The sequence below is a fragment of the Pristiophorus japonicus genome, chromosome 1 (genome assembly GCF_044704955.1).
Source record: "Pristiophorus japonicus isolate sPriJap1 chromosome 1, sPriJap1.hap1, whole genome shotgun sequence".
In the NCBI taxonomy this organism is placed as follows: Eukaryota; Metazoa; Chordata; class Chondrichthyes; family Pristiophoridae; genus Pristiophorus; species Pristiophorus japonicus.
The window spans coordinates 278,113,954-278,132,340 of NC_091977.1; the positions used below are offsets into that span (position 1 = coordinate 278,113,954).

The following is an 18,387-nucleotide window of genomic DNA, read 5'->3' on the forward strand; positions in this document are numbered from 1 at the left end:
TTTGAGAAGTTTTCTGCACAAAGTTCAATTCCTTCACTTGTTAATAAGGAGTCATCATAGAACAATGACACACTTCCACAATGATACAGTCCTACTCACCTATGTCGATTTGTTAGCGACCATTCGAATTTTGTTGAGATAAGCAGCTTGATGACAGAAGTGAGACAAAGCCACAGATTTCTGCTTCTGTCCCACCGTACCTCTACTTTCCAGTATTATCTCAATTTTCTTCCCTGAAGATCTAGGTTCAGTTAGTCATTCAAAGCTTTGCTTTCTCACTGCAAATGCAGTTCTTAATAAGAGAAAAGTCACTTACTGCTTGGGATTCATAGTTGACATTTCACTTTCATCCTTTCATTCTCCATCCGGAAACGTGCTCAACTGGGGAGACATATCGGCAATCCTCTATTGTAGTCGGAGCTCTGCAGAATCTTTGAAATTGGAGGCAGATGGCATAATTTGCCCCTTATTAAAGGATGACGGAAGATGCAACGTCTACAGGCTAGAAATTCCGTTGTGCTAACTTTTGAAAAGTAGAAAAAGTAGTCAGGCGCTAATGATTCTCTCCTGCCGGGAAATTTAGCTTTAGCACTCCAAGAGGGAAGCGGAGTGCTAAATCAAGCCCTGACCACTTCTCTTAGGGCACTAAAATCCGAGAGCGGGGCGGTAGTGGCAGAGCTTTGAACAATGTGGAACGCACAGCTATTGGCATCAGAGACTGCTTCCCTCGCTTAAAGAGAAGGGCCAATGGTGGTGCACATCATCATATCATAGGCAGTCTCTCGAGACGAGGATGACTTGGTTCCACACCAAAAATGGATCAGTTCACAGATGTTTCAATGATATGGATCCCGAGCTACATCCTGAAGGATGGAAGAGGCCTGTGCGTGGATTTTTTTAACGTGTGGTGGCCGTTGCACCCCAGCACCACACAGGCTTGACAGAGCTAGGTCTTGTTCCAGTGGCAAGGATTAACCAAGACACCTGGAGACCAGCTCTGCTGCACGGACCTAGTGCGCACACAATCGCAGTGTGGACTGGCTCGTGCTGCCCCTGGGTCCCGAACTTTCACCTCTCCTGGGCCCCGATCACATCCTTCGACAAACTCTTGCCGCTCCTTCGTCCCGACCTCGCCACTCCTGCTGTACCTACCTGCACTGGAATCAGCCATCGCCCTCCTGCAGCAGCACGCGCTGCTCCCTAAAGTGGCATGCTGCCACATGCTGCTCCCTCTAATGGCCCCGGCTGCTGATGGTCTTGCAGGCTGGGATCGCACCGATTTCTGGGCCGAGCCACTGCACGCTGCTCCCTCTAATGGCCCCGGCCTGCTGATGGTGGTGCACAAGCTTGTTGTTGGCAGCTCTGCATTGCAAGACGACCTGCACAACTGCCATTACAGCCCCAAACACTCTCACAAAGTGGAGGGCTCGGACATCTTGCAGCCATAAAACATTGAAAACTTTGAGCAGGCACCAGACTAGTGCAAATAATAAAGGTTAGTGTTATGTCTTTGGATGCTCTGATAATGACTCCACAAGGCAATGTATTGCACTTGAACTGCAGTGACCTTAGTCCATTTAATATTACTCCAGAGTGAGGATCACACATGGTGGCCTGCCTTTTATACTAGGTCTGGCACACCTGTACAGGTAATCTACAAGTCTCCCACTGCAGTGCCCTCTGGTGGCATTCTTTAGTGACCATGCAGCTGGTGTACACGTTTCCTATAGTAGTGCCCTCTGGTGGCACATCATATGTAACAGTACAGGCAGTAACATGTCTAGATACATGACATCACTCTCCCTCAAGTCCTTAGTGTAAATCGCCCTCAAGCATTGATTGTGCTCTGGGCTTAGCTCTATCTGGTTGACCCTTGGAGAGTCGTTTCCATCTTGGGTGAGTAGGTGGTGTTTCAGTAGCAGTAGAGGTTTCTGTTTGTGAGTCCATGACCACTCCATTCTCTCCCCTCCCACATATAGATTATGCCGGTGGCTCATTATATTCATATATATTCAAGTCCAGAAAAAAAAATTTGCGTTTACATCATTACATTTGTGGTACAGTTGTGAGACAAGTACATTTGACTGATGAGGTACACACTTGATACATACTTGAAATCAGTATTGGTGTCAGCACCGGTGCGTGAGGACAAACTAGTTCCAGAACTGCTGGCTGGTGTCCAGGTAGTCTGGTGGCGGTGCGGTGCCCAGTGCTGGCAGTGGGAACCCGGTTGGCTCGAGTTACCTGCTCTCGGGGCCTTTGCCGTTGCTTCTAGTATCGGGCAAGTTCACAGATGCCTGTGACCTCCCTGTCCTTTCCTTACGCCCCGGGTCACTGCTGCTCCCTGAGGAGTGGTCCTCTGGCAGTGCGCAGGGAACTGCTGACTCGCTTGCCTGGACGTTATTTGGGTTGGGATCCTGGCTGGTCCTGGTCCCATTTGGGAGGACCGTTGTGGGGTGTAGCCTTAGTGGCGGTATGGTCTGGGGGCTGCGCCTCAGTGCAGTTTTCTCTTTCAGGCTCGTGGCGGTTGGTGCCATCGGGTGCCTGAGAGGTGGAGCCGGTCAGAGGCAGGGTATCGATACTGATGCTGTTGCCCTCCTAAGATCGCTTGCTCTGCAGCTTGTCTATATTGGCTGCTTGTGGCCACACTCCGTGGTGCATCAGTCTGGTCCCAGGGACGCAGGCTACAGCATTGGGTAGCTCACTGGACCTGTGTGCTCCCGATGGGTGTTTGCCCGCTACATTGACTGTATGCAGTTGAAATCCTACATCACACAACGTTTCATTACTCATTGTACATAAACTGTAGCTCCGATCACAATCGCACGACTTTTCTTTGCTTATTACGTGTATAAAACTCTGATCATCAATTGCAAGCTTTACATCTAACTCACAGTTGCTATTGCATTGATTGAGAATGTGGGACTGTCCCTTTAAGTGTGGTGGGTTGCTGGCCTCCATTAAGAGAGCCTTGCTATCTTTACCCCAATCCTCTTCTTCACTTGGTACCACGTGTTGCTCCATCAGCGCAGCACCTCGTGGTCTGGCCGCTGCCATCTTTTTCTTCAGTGCATCACCTCGTGGTTTGGGTGCCATCTTTCTTCCATCCACGATGTCGACTGCTGTGATCCTCTTGTCCCCAGGTTCTGCCACCGAAGCTGGGAAGTCGCCTCTGGATCCGATTTTCTTTCTCCGGAGTCCTGCCACTGGAGCCTGGAAGGTGCGTTCGGGTCGTCGCAGCTGGAACATCTCCACGCAGTCGTGCTGAGTGGTCTGTGCCTCGGGTGCTGAGCTGGCCTGCTCTCTGGTGCCGGATCCAACCTCAGGTGGGGGCTTGCTTTGCCTCTGAGCACGGGAGACGTCGATCGCTGGAGGGATGAAATCTTCCCAGCTCCAATGGAACTTCTTCATCATCTTCTTCTGAGTAGCATTGGTCCATCACCTGCAGCAATCTACAATGGTAACTGGTGCACCGCGCCATCATGGAGTACCTTAACATCGGCACTACCAATGACTGGGATGAGTTCATTGGTATAGGTGTGCAGCTTTGCCTGAACCGGGACGTTCAGCTTGATTGTCCCATAGCCACTCAAAGGCTTCTTGATTCATTACTGACTGGCTGCCCTTGTGTTCACTTCCATGAAGACTGGAATGCTGTTTATCATGACTTCCGTCCTCAACGGGGAACATTCTGTGGTGCAGGTAAACATGCCATACGCATCATCGTGGAGCTGAGCTGCCTCTCTGACTATCGCTTCATAATCCGCACTGGATTCATGGCCATCTGCAGACTCTTCAACACAGTGAGTCATATTTCTTTTACACATTCGCTGGAGGTGGCCCTTTGTGCTGCAGCCTTTACACACACAGTCCTTAAAACGGCACTGGTGAGCCCTGTGATTCCCTCCGCAACGCCAGCATGGTGCTACTCGGTTAGCCCCCCTCGGCGGACTCTGAGTTGAGGGACGCGGAGGCCTGTTCTCTCTCCCCTGAGGAGATTCACGTTCTACAGTCCAGCCTCTAAAAGGCACCATTCTGTGCACAGTACTTGCCGGGTTTGAGTCCTGGGGATAAGTTATCCGCCAAGAGCCGCAGATCGAGGTCATGAAGGCCTGGCTCACGGAGATAGCCTTCTGCAGTGTGACTATGATATCCGCCGACAGTAGCTTATGAAGAAGGCCCTCATGGCCGATTCCAATGATAAAGATATCCCGCAGCGCCTCGGTGAGGTGGTCGCCGAAATCACACGGTGCCGCCAGCCTCCTGAGGTCTGCAGTGTATTTTGTGATCTCCTGACCGTCGGGCCGTCGGTGGGTATAAAACCAGTATCTGGCTGTGAGGATGCTCGCTTTGGGCTTGAGTTGTTCTTGGATCAGCGTTACAAGCTCCTCATACGTCTTGGTCGTTGTCTTCGCTGGTGCCAGCAAGTCCCTGACGAGGCCATAGACGGTGGGCCCACAACTGGTTAGCAGGATAGCTCTGCGCTAATCAGCCAGTGTGGCCGGATTGTCGCTGCCGGGTCGTTTGCTGTGAAGAAATGGTCGAGCCTCTCCACAAAGGCGTCCCAATCATCACCATCAGTGAACTGCTGCAACATACCAAGGTTAGCCATTTCTGCGTGTAAGTCCGTAGTCTCGTCGCCAATTGTTATATCTTTGGATGCTCTGATAATGACTCCACGAGGCAATGTATTGCACTTAAACTATAGTGACCTTAGTCCATTTAATATAACTAGGCCTGGCCCACCTTTTATACTAGGCCTGGCCCACCTATACAGGTACCCTACAAATCTCCCACTGCAGTGCCCTCTGGGTGGCACACCTTAGTGACCATACAGCTAGTGTATAAGTTTCCCATAGTAGTGCCCTCTGGTGGCACATCATATGTAATAGTACAGGCAGTAACATGTCTAGAGACATGATAGTTAGCCTTCCTGAAAACCACTACCTTTACTTAGCGATCCCCAAGCGGCCAGCCGAAGTCATTTCCTGCCGTTGTTGATGACTGGTGATACAGCAGGGGGAGGGAGGCAATTTCACATCCGGGACAGTAACAGAGCACTGCGCACTTTATGACGTCACAATCTGCGAGGCGTTAGAGGCCCAGGTGGTAAGTGTTAGCATCAGCTTTAAACCGGCACTGAAGTTAGCGGGCATCGCTGAATTCGCCGCACCCGGTCGCTAACCCCTTAGCGTACCCCCAGGCACTAATGGGAGGGAGAAAGCAACCAGATTTCTCCACCTACAATCCTAAAGGAAAAAGCAATGATAACACATTCTCAATAATGCTCTTTCTATTTTTCTTCTTCTCTGATTTTGCAGATTTACCCTCACCGTAATGTGACGATAAAGTTCTGTCGACATAAGTGGCAATAAAAGATGGCATTTAATACCGTTAGCGGCTTTAAAAATTCAGAGTTTATGTCGACATCGACATAACAACAGCTTGCATATATGTAGACACTTTAATATAGTAAAACGCCCCAAGGTGCTTTACAGGAGCAATTATCAAACAATATTTGACACTGAGCCACATAGGAGAAGGCAGGATAGGTCAAAGAGGTAGTTTTTAAAGAACATCAATGGAGGAGAGAGAGGTAGAGAAGCGGAGCATTTTAGGGAGGGAATTCTAGAGCTTAGGACCGAGGCAGTTGAAGGCATAGCCATCGATGGTGGAGCAAACAAAATTGGGGATGTGCAAGAGGCCAGAAATGGAGGAGCGCAGAGATCTCAGAGGATCATAGGGCTGGAGGAGATTACAGAGATAGGAAGGGATGAGACCATGGAGCGATTTGAAAACAAGAATAAGAATTTTAAAATCAAGGTGTTGCCGGACCAAGAGCCAATGTAGGTCAGTGAGCAAAGGGGTGATGGGTGAACGGGACTTGGTGCAAATTAGGACACAGGCAGCAGGTCAATGAGCACAGGGGTGATCGGTGAATGGGACTTGGTGCGAGTATCGTCACAGGCAGCAGTTTTGGATGAGCTCAAGTTTATGGAGGCTGGCCGGGAAAGCATTGGAATAGTCGAGTCTAGAGGTAACAAAGGGATTTCAGCAGCGGATGAGCTGAGGCAGGGGCAAGATGCGCAATGTTACGGAGGTGGAAATAGGCGGTCTTGGTGATGGAGGGAATATGAGGTTTGATGCTTAGCTCAGAGTCATATTGGATGTCAAGGTTGAGAATACTCTGGTTCAGCCTCAGGCGGTGAGAGGCATAGAGCCGGTGGCTAGGGCGCATCACTGGAACCCTCAAGTTGACCCTGGCTGCCCGTGCTGTCGCACATCACTCTCCTATCCCTTCGCCACGATGCCGCAACACTCTGGGAAGTCCAGTGAATCGTGAAAAATGAACATCTCCCCATCCACCGGGATCGCAACAATGTCCCTCGCCACCGCTTGAAGTCACGCAAGCCCTTTTGGACACGAGCACTTAACTTTTGACATCACACGTGACTTCACACCCTACTGATGCTTGGAAAGCCGAATGGAGTTCACGAGAAGTCACAAACAAACACCTCGTGAAAGACCTGATGCATAGGATCCCTGGGCTTCGATCTTCCGCGAAGCTTAGTTGCAATGCTAAACCGCATCCACACAGACCATGGCACACATACGTGATGTACCAATGGAGAATTAAAAATTATCCAGTGTGCAACTGTGGTCACCCAAAACAGACCATGGAACACATAACGACTCAATGCCCCATTCACAAATACAAAGTAGGCATCACAGCGAGACACTCCACTACTCCTGACGCAATCATCTGGCTTAACCACCTATGTGTAAAATTATAGTTGTTGCTGTACATCAGGCATACAAACTAGTAGTAGGTGGCTAAGGAACAGAGTTTGTGGTGGGGACTGAAGACATTATTGGACCGGATTTTCAGCTTGTTGCTGCCTCCATTTTTGTCCCGGACGGGCAGCAATGGTGGCAGTAAGCTCTTCTAGGCGGGCGTCCAACCTCCAGTGCCCCGCTGGGATTTTCAGGGCTGGTTTTGGCAGGCCCCTGGTTGCAACACCGGCTCAAATTTTGGTTGCCGCCTGATCTGTAGTAGTGCGTAAAGCGCCATGCTGGGACTGCCTTTGAAAGTGGGCAGTCCGAGTTGTAGCGGCTGCAGTGAGGTAAGCAATGTTGACCTCAGGTAAGTGTGATTCTTTATGATGGGTTTTTTTGCGATTTATATTGTGGTGGCGTGAGTTATTTATTGGGAATGTTTTGGGTGGATTTTGTTCAGGTTTTTTTCTCCCCAGGCCTCTCTAAGAGCACTCTTGGGCCAGCTGTTTAGCTCGAAATTTCACATGTTCAGTCCTAAAGGAGATGTGTAACGCCTCCCTTAGCACTCCACCCCACACTCAGGGCCCAGCTGTCGCATGTTGCTGACTGAGGCGCAAACTGTTCCTGGGAACAAACTTTACCGCCTCGCCACCATTATCGCCCTGAAATGAGCAAAGCCGAAAATCCAGCCCTGAGACATTTGTCTTCCCAATACTTAATTGGAGGAAATTTCTGCTGATCCAAAGCTGGATGTCGACTAAGCAGTCTAACAAATCAGAGGCGGTGCAGGTGTCAAGAGAGGCACTGGAGGGGTCGAGAGAGGCACTGGAGGGGTCGAGAGAGGCACTGAAGGGGTCGAGAGAGGCACTGGAGGGGTCGAGAGAGGCACTGGAGGGGTCAAGAGAGGCACTGGAGGGGTCGAGAGAGGCACTGGAGGAGTTGAGAGAGGCACTGGAGGGGTCAAGAGAGGCACTGGAGGGGTTGAGAGAGGCACTGGAGGGGTCAAGAGAGGCACTGGAGGGGTTGAGAGAGACACTGGAGGGGTCGAGAGAGGCACTGGAGGGGTCAAGAGAGGCACTGGAGGGGTCGAGAGAGGCACTGGAGGAGTTGAGAGAGGCACTGGAGCGGTCAAGAGAGGCACTGGAGGGGTTGAGAGAGGCACTGGAGGGATCAAGTGAGGCACTGGAGGAGTCGAGAGAGGTAGCGGCGAGGTAGAACTGGGTGTCGTCAGCGTGCATGTGGAACCGGACTTTGTGTTTAATATTAATGTGCAGAGAAGCGACTGGGAGTTTACTTTTTGTCTAAGTAAGCGGGATGTCAATGTAAACATGTTTAAGATAAGTGGATAGGACTGTACTTTACCAGTAAACCACAGATATGGCCTCCTTCTGTACTGTAAATTTCTATGATTCTGTAATAGCTAAGATGCAGGCTTACCAGATGGCTTATTTTTGACATTATCTACATTGGGTTTATTACAAATTGAAAATATTACCCCACATTAAAAATAAAATATTGAAGCATAATAGAATATGTTATGACTTTACACTTTAGAGCTGCCTGTACCTTTGTACGGCCTTCATGTTCTGTAGCCAGGCATACAGGAGTGACTGGTTCTTTATTTCTCAGTTAAGTATATGTGACAACATATTTATTCTGAGCAACACTGTACCGATTGTCACAGACATTTAAAAAAATGTCACTGTTTATCCAAACAATTAGGCCAATGTTAAACAAGCTTTCCATTCATAATGAGAAATACCTTTTGATTAATTCTGAATGCAATTCTTTAAAAGGTAGAAAGAGCACATTCAAAATAAACCTGTTTACCTATAAATGCTGCAGTTTTTCGACTCTTTCCTCTCCTGAAGGCACTTAATCCTTGCTGGGATATGGTTCCTGTACTTCACCCGGACATTATTCATTTGTGAGCCTAGGTCAGTGCATGTTGGCAGGCTGTTTGATTGTGAGGCATCAGAACCAAACCTGCTCTTGTCCTCATCTGACACAAGTGCACTCTCAGCTGGATAACAATCGCCCCCGATTCAACACCGCCTCCAGTGTGCCAGTGCAGCCTTCGGCCGACTGAGGAAAAGAGTGTTTGAAGACCAGGCCCTCAAAACTGCCAGCAAGCTCATGGTCTACAGGGCTGTAGTAATACCCACCCTCCGGTATGGCTCAGAGACATGGACCATGTACAGTAGACACCTCAAGTCGCTGGAGAAATACCACCAATGATGCCTCCGCAAGATCCTACAAATCCCCTGGGAGGTCACCTTCATGCACCAACATTTAGTGTCCTGGACCAGGCCAACATCCCCAGCATTGAAGCACTGACCACACTTGATCGGCTCCATTGGGCAGGCCACATCGTTCGCATGCCAGTCACGAGACTCCCAAAGCGGGCGCTCTACTCAGAATTCCTTCACGACAAACGAGCCAAGGAGGGAGCAGAGGAAACATTACAGGGACACCCTGAAAGCCTCCCTGAAAAAGTGCAACATCCCCACTGACACCTGGGAATCCCTGGCCAAAGACCGCCCTAAGTGGAGGAAGTGCATCCGGGAAGGCACCGAGCACCTCGAGTCTCATCACTGAGAGCATGCAGAAATCAAGCGCAGGCAGTGGAAAGAGCGTGCGGCAAATCTCTCCCACCCTCCCTTTCCGTCAATGACTATCTGTCCCACCTGTGACAGGACTGTGGTTCTCGTATTGGACTGTTCAGCCACCCAAGGATTCATTTTTAAAAGTGGAAGCAAGTCTTCCTCGATTCTGAGGGACTGCCTATGATGACAATACATAGACTATATCATACATTTATTTAACAGCTGCATAATGAAAATCATTTTGGATAATCTGGGAAAATAAACAATGCAGAAACCAAGAAACAATTTCCAAATGAGTTTTGACATTTTAACCAGCTCTGTGCTTGTAAGCAAAGGCTGTATATCTCATATTACATTTGGTAAGTTGAAAAAAACTTTACTTTAAAAAAATAATTCCATCTCCAACATTTCCCTTTGTCGCTGGAAAACACTAACTTCTATTGGGATTTGGTTCCATGGGTGCTAAGTTTCCCAAGTTTCTAATCATCATTGGAGAATTTAGAGAGTGTCAGTAAGCTATTAGACATGGAGGCATCATGACTGAGCCCATCTCAAGTCCACACATCCCATTTTCCTGCAGCAGTCACTAATGACCAGCAAAGGGCACCATGAATGAACTGTCAACTTCATTGGCCAAAGGCACTGCTGCTAACTGTAATCCCTGTCCTGCTCTCCAGCTGAGCCAACGCCACACCGGGCAAGGATCAAACTTGTGACCATCCTGATCGAAATAACTAAATATCACTACTTTTAATTAAACTGAGAACTGAGTACACGACATTAACCTAATTAAAATTAGATAGATTATCCAACCACAATAAAAAGTGAAATAAAGTCTGTTAGTGCTTACCTTTTTCACTGACACTTTCACTCTCAATCTCTACATCATCACAGCTGGTATATTCTGGAGTAGATGCAAGCTCTTCCTCTGAGCTACTCAACGAAACTTGGCGCATTTTACCTCCTTTCTTTGTTTTATGTGGCTTTGGTGGTGGTGGCCTTACCGATTCAGACTGGTCTGAGCTGAGCGAGTCATTTCGCAGCATGGTTTCCATCTTTTCCCGTTTTGTTTTCTTAACAGCAGAGCTTGGATCCAAGTGATGTTGTTTCCGCAACGAATCTGAACGACGCATATCACCCCTATCAAATGGGATTGGGCTTCTCCTGGGTGTCGGTGGACTGTGATTTGGGGTCCTTTGCCAACTAGAAGTAGGCCCTTGCATGTCTTGAGTTCTTTCCATAGAGTAAGAACGTTGACTTTGTACAGGGCCTCTGCGGTCACATGCAGAGCGTTGTCTTGACTGCCTTTCCATTCTATGCATAGAGACTTGTGTATCATCCATCTCTGTGTATGCCAAAGACACATCACTGTGTCTTCGTTCATGGCGCGCCCTGGACACTTCAGCATGCATCCGCATTTGCTCCTCGTAGGGTTGAGGTTTGACAGGGTAACGAGCTAAATTAGGATCACTACGATAACGAGTTTGGTACTCCTCCTCTCGCCTCTGTCTTTCATATTCGTCCCTGGTTTGTATATCAATATCCTCATCTACCAAATCTCGGAACTCTTGAGACCTTCTTCGACTTCTGCGGCCTGAGTCCCTGCTTTCTCTGTACTCAATGTGTTCAGAGTCATCATAAACCCGTGACCCACGTAGGGATCGCTTGTCACGGTCTGCATATTCTGTCGGTGATCTTTGCATTGCACTTTCCACAAGCGCATACTGTGACGGGTCCCCTCTCTCGTCCCTCTGATCGTATTTTCGATTGTGTTCCCTGGATGTTGATGGGCTCCTCTTCCTGGATGAAAATAAACAACAAATTTAGTCAGGGAGACTTTTCCAAACGACAATAAGGTGTTAAAATTAACACATTTTAATCAGGGCTTTCCTATACATTAAAATCAGAAATTGTGAAAATGGCCAAGCCATTGCCTAGTCATCATAAATGCAAAATATTAGAGCATTTTTATTTATTTGCCATTAATTCTACATTGAGCTGAGGTGAAACAAAACATGGCATCAAAGCACTACAATTTTTAACTACTCATCACAAAACACTGCATCGAACAGCAAAGTAATTAAAGTCCATGGAACATTCTCTCACAGCTTTAGTCCGACATTTTAAGACTATGACCTTTTTTTTCTATTTTTGTTAAACATTCTACCTGGCATTACCTTTCTATTTGCCATTGCACATCTGGGAGATAGAGAGCATTCTGTCCAGAAGAATGCATCAAATCCAAGCTGGCAAGCACTTTTCTTTAATCTCCCCAGGCTCCGTAAAATTACATCCAAAAGCTTCCAATAATTGCAGCCTTGCCGAGCTTTGCACGCAGAATTATTCTCCCTGTATATTGTGATTTCATCCACATTAGCAAATCGGAACGTGCACAGCCATCTCCAAGCAAGAAAGTGGGACATCAGCCCCACCAGCCCAACTTTGATATGTGATGACCTACCGTGGCGATTGTTGGGAGGAGGCGTGAGGAGTTTTGCAGTTTAATGCTGTTATCATGGTGCTGTATATAGCTGGAGGTCAAGTAAGATTTTACCCTCCAAGGAGGATTATGGTACTTAGCTGATTACTGACTCGCAGTTATGCCTGTAAAATGCAGGATTGTCTTTAGCATTTTCCTTCTGTACCACAGAAATGATTATTTTGCTCAGAATCTTACAATCAGATGGAAGCAAATCCCCTCATTTATAACAGCTTTTTCCAAAACTTTCAATCTGAGAATTCTACACAATTTGAGATGATATTAAAATGCCATGCAGAACGTTGGTCATCAAAACAATACAAATTGTTTGAAACTACAACACAAACATTCCAGCGTGTATCCTTGACCGTGTAACATATAGTGGGCTAACCACATTCCAGCATGAGTGGTGAATTTTCCTTATCCCACAGAAACCTCGTAGGAGATTTTGTTTATTCCGTACATTGTTTTAAACGCGATATACTGATTTGTATTTTTGCATTGATATATTGCTTAAAAATTATATAGAAAATCTGCTTTTGCATTGCAAATAGCTGAGCAGTCAATTATCGAGCATTTTCTGATGTGTTTGGAGACAAGCCAATTTTGGGAGTCATTTCAATTTAGTCACTGGCAGTACTCATTGCAGCTTATCAGGCGGGTTTACTGCTGCTGTCTCTGACAGACCAAGACTTAGCTGTTGCTGTGGAGGAGCTAAGCAGCCAATGATGTAGAATCAGCAGGGGTTCGCTAGCCATTGGATCTGCAGATGGGGGGGGGGGGGGCGGGAGAGGTGCGTCTGATGCCCAGAGATCAGAATGCTGCTGAAAGCAGCCTCCTACACAGCAGTTACCAAAAAAACACTGCCAAAGATTTTATTTTTGCTCCATATTATATAATCACATCCTTTGGTCAGGCAGTGTCCATAACCATGTTCTGATTGTTGAGTTAAAAGATCTTAAACATTTGGTGGCCGGAAGGGGCGTTTTTGAAGTGTTCTGGCCACCACAATGGATGCGGCAGCCTAGCCAGCGAAATTCAGCTCTTTGAGGGTTTTTTTCCAGTGGGGCAGAAGTACATCATCGCGGGGGCGGAAGTGGGAGCGGAACAGAGTGGGCGTCACTAGCGGGGCAGGTGGGGGCGGGACGGAGTTAAAGGGGAGAGCCGCTGCGAACTCTGCATTCATTTTAGTTAGGTCCACTGGGTCACCAGGGAGTGTTTCGGCCAGGCCAGCTGGCTGGCACCCAAGAGCAGGTGCCAAGCTGCCTGTTGGCAGCCCGACCGAACCTGTTGGGTATAACTGTCGGGCCGTCCTGGCAGTCGGCAGACAAAAAAAAAATAACATGGCGGCCGCGGCAGTGTGCCCTCCACTTTAAGGGCGGCCGTGCCGCCATTTCACACAGAGTGCACCGACAGCAAAAACTGTTGGGGGCACCGGCCAGTGGTGCGGCCGCTCCCGCGGGGCAATTTCACAAGGGGTTCCCTGCCAGACGGTAAGGGGTCGGCGCATGCATGTCACGGCGGGAAAATGGGCAGAGCGGTCCTGGACACAGCTCCACTCCTGAGGGAGGGCAATTTCTAAAATGTCGGCACCTCCACGGAGTGTCGGCGGCCATTCTGCGCCGCCCTGTGACCGCCGCTTTCCGGCGGCCAGAGGTCTTATCGGGAGGGGCAATTTCGGCCCCGTGGTATACATGGTTTTTTTTCATTTTTAGTTTCCAAACTTTTCAATTACACTTTCAATTTCACAGTAATACTGGTCAATATTAAGACTTGGACATGAAAGGAAAACAAGTTGGATAACTTGAATGCTTCTCTGATGAGTCAAATGGTAAGGGCATGTAAGAAATCGTGGATTGGAAGAAATAACTTGAGACCAAAAAGCCTCTTCGGACTGGTGTTAGAATTGAAGGATTCATTCCATGGTACAATAGCTAAAGCAACTTGAACAGCGTGAACATAAATAACTGATAACAGGCAGTTCCAAACATCTGAAGGCCAAGAATGGCATGTCTGACTCCAACCGTGGGAGGATGTGAAGAGGAGGGTTTCATCCAAGAGTTGAGACAAAGAATTAGACATATCATAGGTTAAATGGTCCTGCCAATATCCCACACCAGGCCCACCCCTAAAAAGAGAATAAAAGAAAGACCCAGGAGGCGTTTCAGGGCAGACGGTGAAGAGACGAACTGTTCGTACCACCAGCCGTCTGTCCGATCGGGACTATTAACAGTGGTCGTATGTCTATGTCTATCCTGATTATGTATTGTGTTTGACTATATTTAACTATCGCTCCCTTAATATCGCTTTATAACTCCCAAGACCCTTTGGATATGTGTGTGTGACCTGTGATCCTAATTCTTACAGACACTAGGCATGATTGCTCGATAGCATGGTCATTAAGCGAGGACTGTATCAAGCTCTCCTGTATTGCCCTTTCCTTTCACTGTCCAGAAACCTACAAGCACTCATCTTTAGGCTTACGCACGAAGAATGCTCACTTGGATGAAGTACCGGAGGTGGCACCCACGGAACTACACCAGAACTTCAGAAAAGGAGGGCAGAAAAGACATAAATCAACAAAGTTGTCAAGCTCAGTAGAATGCTGAGAGCTGTTGTTTGTTTCCATGTATACATGTGCTCCTTAGAATGTTTGGTGCTAGGTTGAGCTGAGCATGAGTATGGTGTCTGTAGTGAAACATGGGCTTGCGTTGCTCCTCCGAGAATCTGCCCAAGGTGAACTTTTTCCTTCTTTATCTGTCAATTTTCTCCCCTCACTACAGGTTTAGACTCCTTGTTAGGGTGCAGTTTCTCGAGTGCTGATCATCTTCCAGTACCTCACTCAAACGACCACTCTTTGGGCTCAAATTACCCCAGGAGTTGCCCCACTTTTTTGGAGCAAGTAGCTTTTTTTGGAGTAACTTAAAAATCGCAAATTTCCCTATTTAACTTGCTCCAGTGAAAGTCAGTTAGTTAGGCTTTTTTTTAAGTTTTGTTTTTTTCTCCAAAAGTGGGTGTGACCAGCCACTTATGCCTGTTTTGGCCATAGAAGCAAATTTGGCCAGCTAAAAGTTACTCCAAACTAACTTAGGCCAGTGTATGTGACCACTTGCCACTTTTGTAGGTACAGAAAAACACTACCTACATTTAAGAAATCAGCGTAGGTAGCCAGAGATGGCAGTGGGGGGAGGTGAGTTAGAGGATTCTAAAGCAGTAAACACCTTCACAGCATCAGCACAACATCAAAACAACTTCAGCACAACATCTTCACGACATCATCAAAAATAAAAGAAAGATAAATCAGCTACTGAAAATAGAGCAGTCCTGCCTTGCCGACTACAGAACGCATGTGTGCCTACCGGCCAGCGCTAGGGGCGGTAGGCACACATGACTGTAGGGGTGAGGGATGTTTTTTTTTTAAACAGTTGTCCTAAATGTTGTGTGGTGATAATGGAACATGATTCAGTTTTAATGCAAAAAATCTTTTATTGGAAAGCTTACAATGCACTTCCACAACAACAAGAACAACAACAAGAACAACAGCAAAGAAAGGCTGCACCCATCTCTCACCCACATCTCGGGGAATGTGCACTTCCTCATAGGGGCGGTAATGGTGGTGGGAGGGGCTGGGGGCCCGGCTTGGGTCTCAACAGAGGCTAGTGTGGGGATTGCAGTGGGAGTGGCATTTGATTGTCAGGCCTGTGTGCCCTTATTGCAGCAGCTAGCTCCCTCATGGCATCTGCCATTGTTTGCACTCCCTCTGACATGCCCACCCTCAGTTCCCGTCTCAGTGCTGATATTTCTCCCGACAGTGTTGCAACCTCATCACGCACCCAACTGACAGTCGCCATGAGTGATCTTGTAAGGGCATTCGTCTCCTCACCCAGTGACATAACCTGATGTACATCTGATGAAGGCTGCATCTCAGGAGAGACTGGTCAGCTTCTCTTTACCCTCACCATGGGTCTGCTTAGTGGCACCCCTCCAGTGCGAGGCGCAGGCTGGGACGGTGGGACCCTGCGTGTCCCAACGTGCATTCCACCTCGGAAGGTGTGAAACCAAGGAATGTCGTGGCAGAGCTCATGGACGTGGCTGGCAAAGTGATGCCCTGTACCATGGACTGATCCATATCACGATCAGCATTCTCCCATGAAACACAGATCCATGGACCCCTCCTCTCCCCACCCGCCTTGGTTTGGAGCGGACACATCTGGATCTTCTTGTTGATCTTCAGGATGTTCAGGATTATCTTCTTGTTCTGCAAAATACAACAGATCAGTCAAATGGTTTGCACGAAAGGAGGGGGCAGGATGGGTGGAATGAGTAGTCTCACGCGTAGCAGGCCAGTCAGCAGGTTGATTTGAAGGGCGACAATGCATTTTCATGATTGACCCTCACCCTCGCGTGTGGGTCCAGCTTGTGCAGAGCTGATTCTTTTTCTGCAGGTGCAACTCAGCAAGGCAGCGACCCTTTGTTCCAGGGATGATGGTTGGTGCAGATTTGGTGGCCCTCCTCCTGTTCTAGTTCTCTCCCATTTGTTGTCGGCCAATTTCTTCTGCAAAGATGAAAATATAATTTTTGCCACATGGTGAGCTTCTGATGGATGGGACATATACAGATGATCACAGTAACAATTGCAATTCCACTTAAAACTCAAGATAATACTTACACTCACGACTTAACCAACTTCCTGCCATTTCTTTTGACATTGGCTTCCAGTTCTTGCGGTATTCACCCCTGCGGAGAATTCTTCTGCAACTAGGTTCCAGTGTCTCCTAATTTCTTTGGGTGGAACTTTTGTGGGACCACTCTTACTGATATCCAGCTCCTGCCATCTGCCCTCAATGATAGTGACTAGTTTCTCCACTTCCTCATGCAAGAAGTTCTTCGTTCTTGTTGCATGCTCTTGTGTGTATCGGATTCACACTCAGGTAATGTTGAAAAAACACAGTTCGCACCTTGCATGCACCTATGCAGCACTGCATTCCACTCCCTCAGCCATCCAAAAATCAATATTAACACCTTACCTTTCAATATGGCCCACTGTCAATGCTGCTGATGCAATCAGGACACTCTCCCTTTAAATGGTCAATTGCCCAGGTTCCTGGCCCATTGCGCATGCGTGTATGCTTAAAACGCATTGCGCATTTACGCACACAGAAACGGGCATGTGTCCCCCTGCCGGCACTCGAAGACACGCTGGGCCCAAGCGCCGCCCCCCTGCTGGCTTCGCTGAGCAAGCGCGACCCAAGCTCCGCCCCCCGCAGGTTTCGCAGCGCCACACCACGGGACCACAGGGATCCAGGAGCGGCCAAACTATCCCAGTAAGTTTTCGGCGCGTTTTCTCCACCACGAAGTTGATGCACCACGTCTAACTACGCCGCTCTAAACGGCTGGGGAAATTTGGGCCCTTTGTGTATAAATTAAGACAGTGAGCGCAAAAGTATCGCCGGGCACCACCCAATTCTCCAGGAGAGAAATTTAAATCAAGCGCCACCACTTCCCTTAGAGTGCTAAACCAGGCAAGATGGGCGGTAGCGGCAGAGTGCTGCACAATGTCCCGTGCAGCCCTGCCGGGATCAGAGATTGCTTCCCTCTGTTAAAGGGAAGGGCCATTGCTGCAGGCTCTGCAAGAAATCTGATCCCCTGCTCGCAGACGGCAGCCGCGATCTGCAACGATCAGCCCCAAGCACTCTAACAGAGTCTCTCTCTCGGAGTCTAGGATGACTTGCTTCCACACTAATCTGAGTTTACAGGTGACTGATGAGTCTGATGCGAGAACTACAGTCTCTGTCAGAGGTGGGGTAGACCGTGGTTGGAGGGACGGGTGGGTGGGGTGCTTGGGTTGTCGTGCGCCCCTTCCACTGTTTGCACTTGGCTCCCACGTGTTCCCGGCGAAGAGACTCGAAGTGTTTGGCGCCTTCTCGAATGCTTCTCCTCCACGTTGAGCGGTCTTGGACCAGGGATTACCAGGTATCTACCTAACACTCTACCTAAACGCACGCAGCATTCGAAATAAAGTAAATGAGTTGACGGCACAAATCATTACAAATGGGTATGATTTGGTGGCCATTACAGAAACATGGTTGCAGGGTGGCCAAGACTGGGAATTAAACATACAGGGGTATCTGACAATTCGGAAAAATAGACAAGAAGGGAAAGGAGGTGGGGTAGCTCTGTTAATAAAGGATGATATCAGGGCAGTTGTGAGAGACGATATTGGCTCTAATGAACAAAATGTTGAATCATTGTGGGTGGAGATTAGAGATAGTAAGGGGAAAAAGTCACTGGTGGGCGTAGTTTATAGGCCCCCAAATAATAACTTCACGGTGGGGAGGGCAATAATCAAGGGAATAATGGAGGCATGTGAAAAAGGAATGGCAGTAATCATGGGGGATTTTAGCCTACATATCGATTGGTCAAATCAAATCGCACGGGGTAGCCTGGAGGAGGAATTCATAGAATGCATACGGGATTGTTTCTTAGAATGGTATGTTACAGAACATACAAGGGAGCAAGCTATCT

At 48.1% G+C, this 18,387-nt stretch overlaps 1 protein-coding gene across 1 annotated transcript in view; it reads right to left on the reverse strand.

The window, feature by feature from the left end:
* rims2a (regulating synaptic membrane exocytosis 2a) overlaps positions 1 to 18,387 on the reverse strand; it is a 1,685,585-nt gene that overhangs the window by 857,942 nt on the left and 809,256 nt on the right. Inside the window, exon 9 of the mRNA XM_070888461.1 lies at positions 10,234 to 11,183. Within this exon, the coding sequence (XP_070744562.1) occupies positions 10,234 to 11,183 (950 nt within the window). The remainder of the gene's footprint in view (positions 1 to 10,233; positions 11,184 to 18,387) is intronic.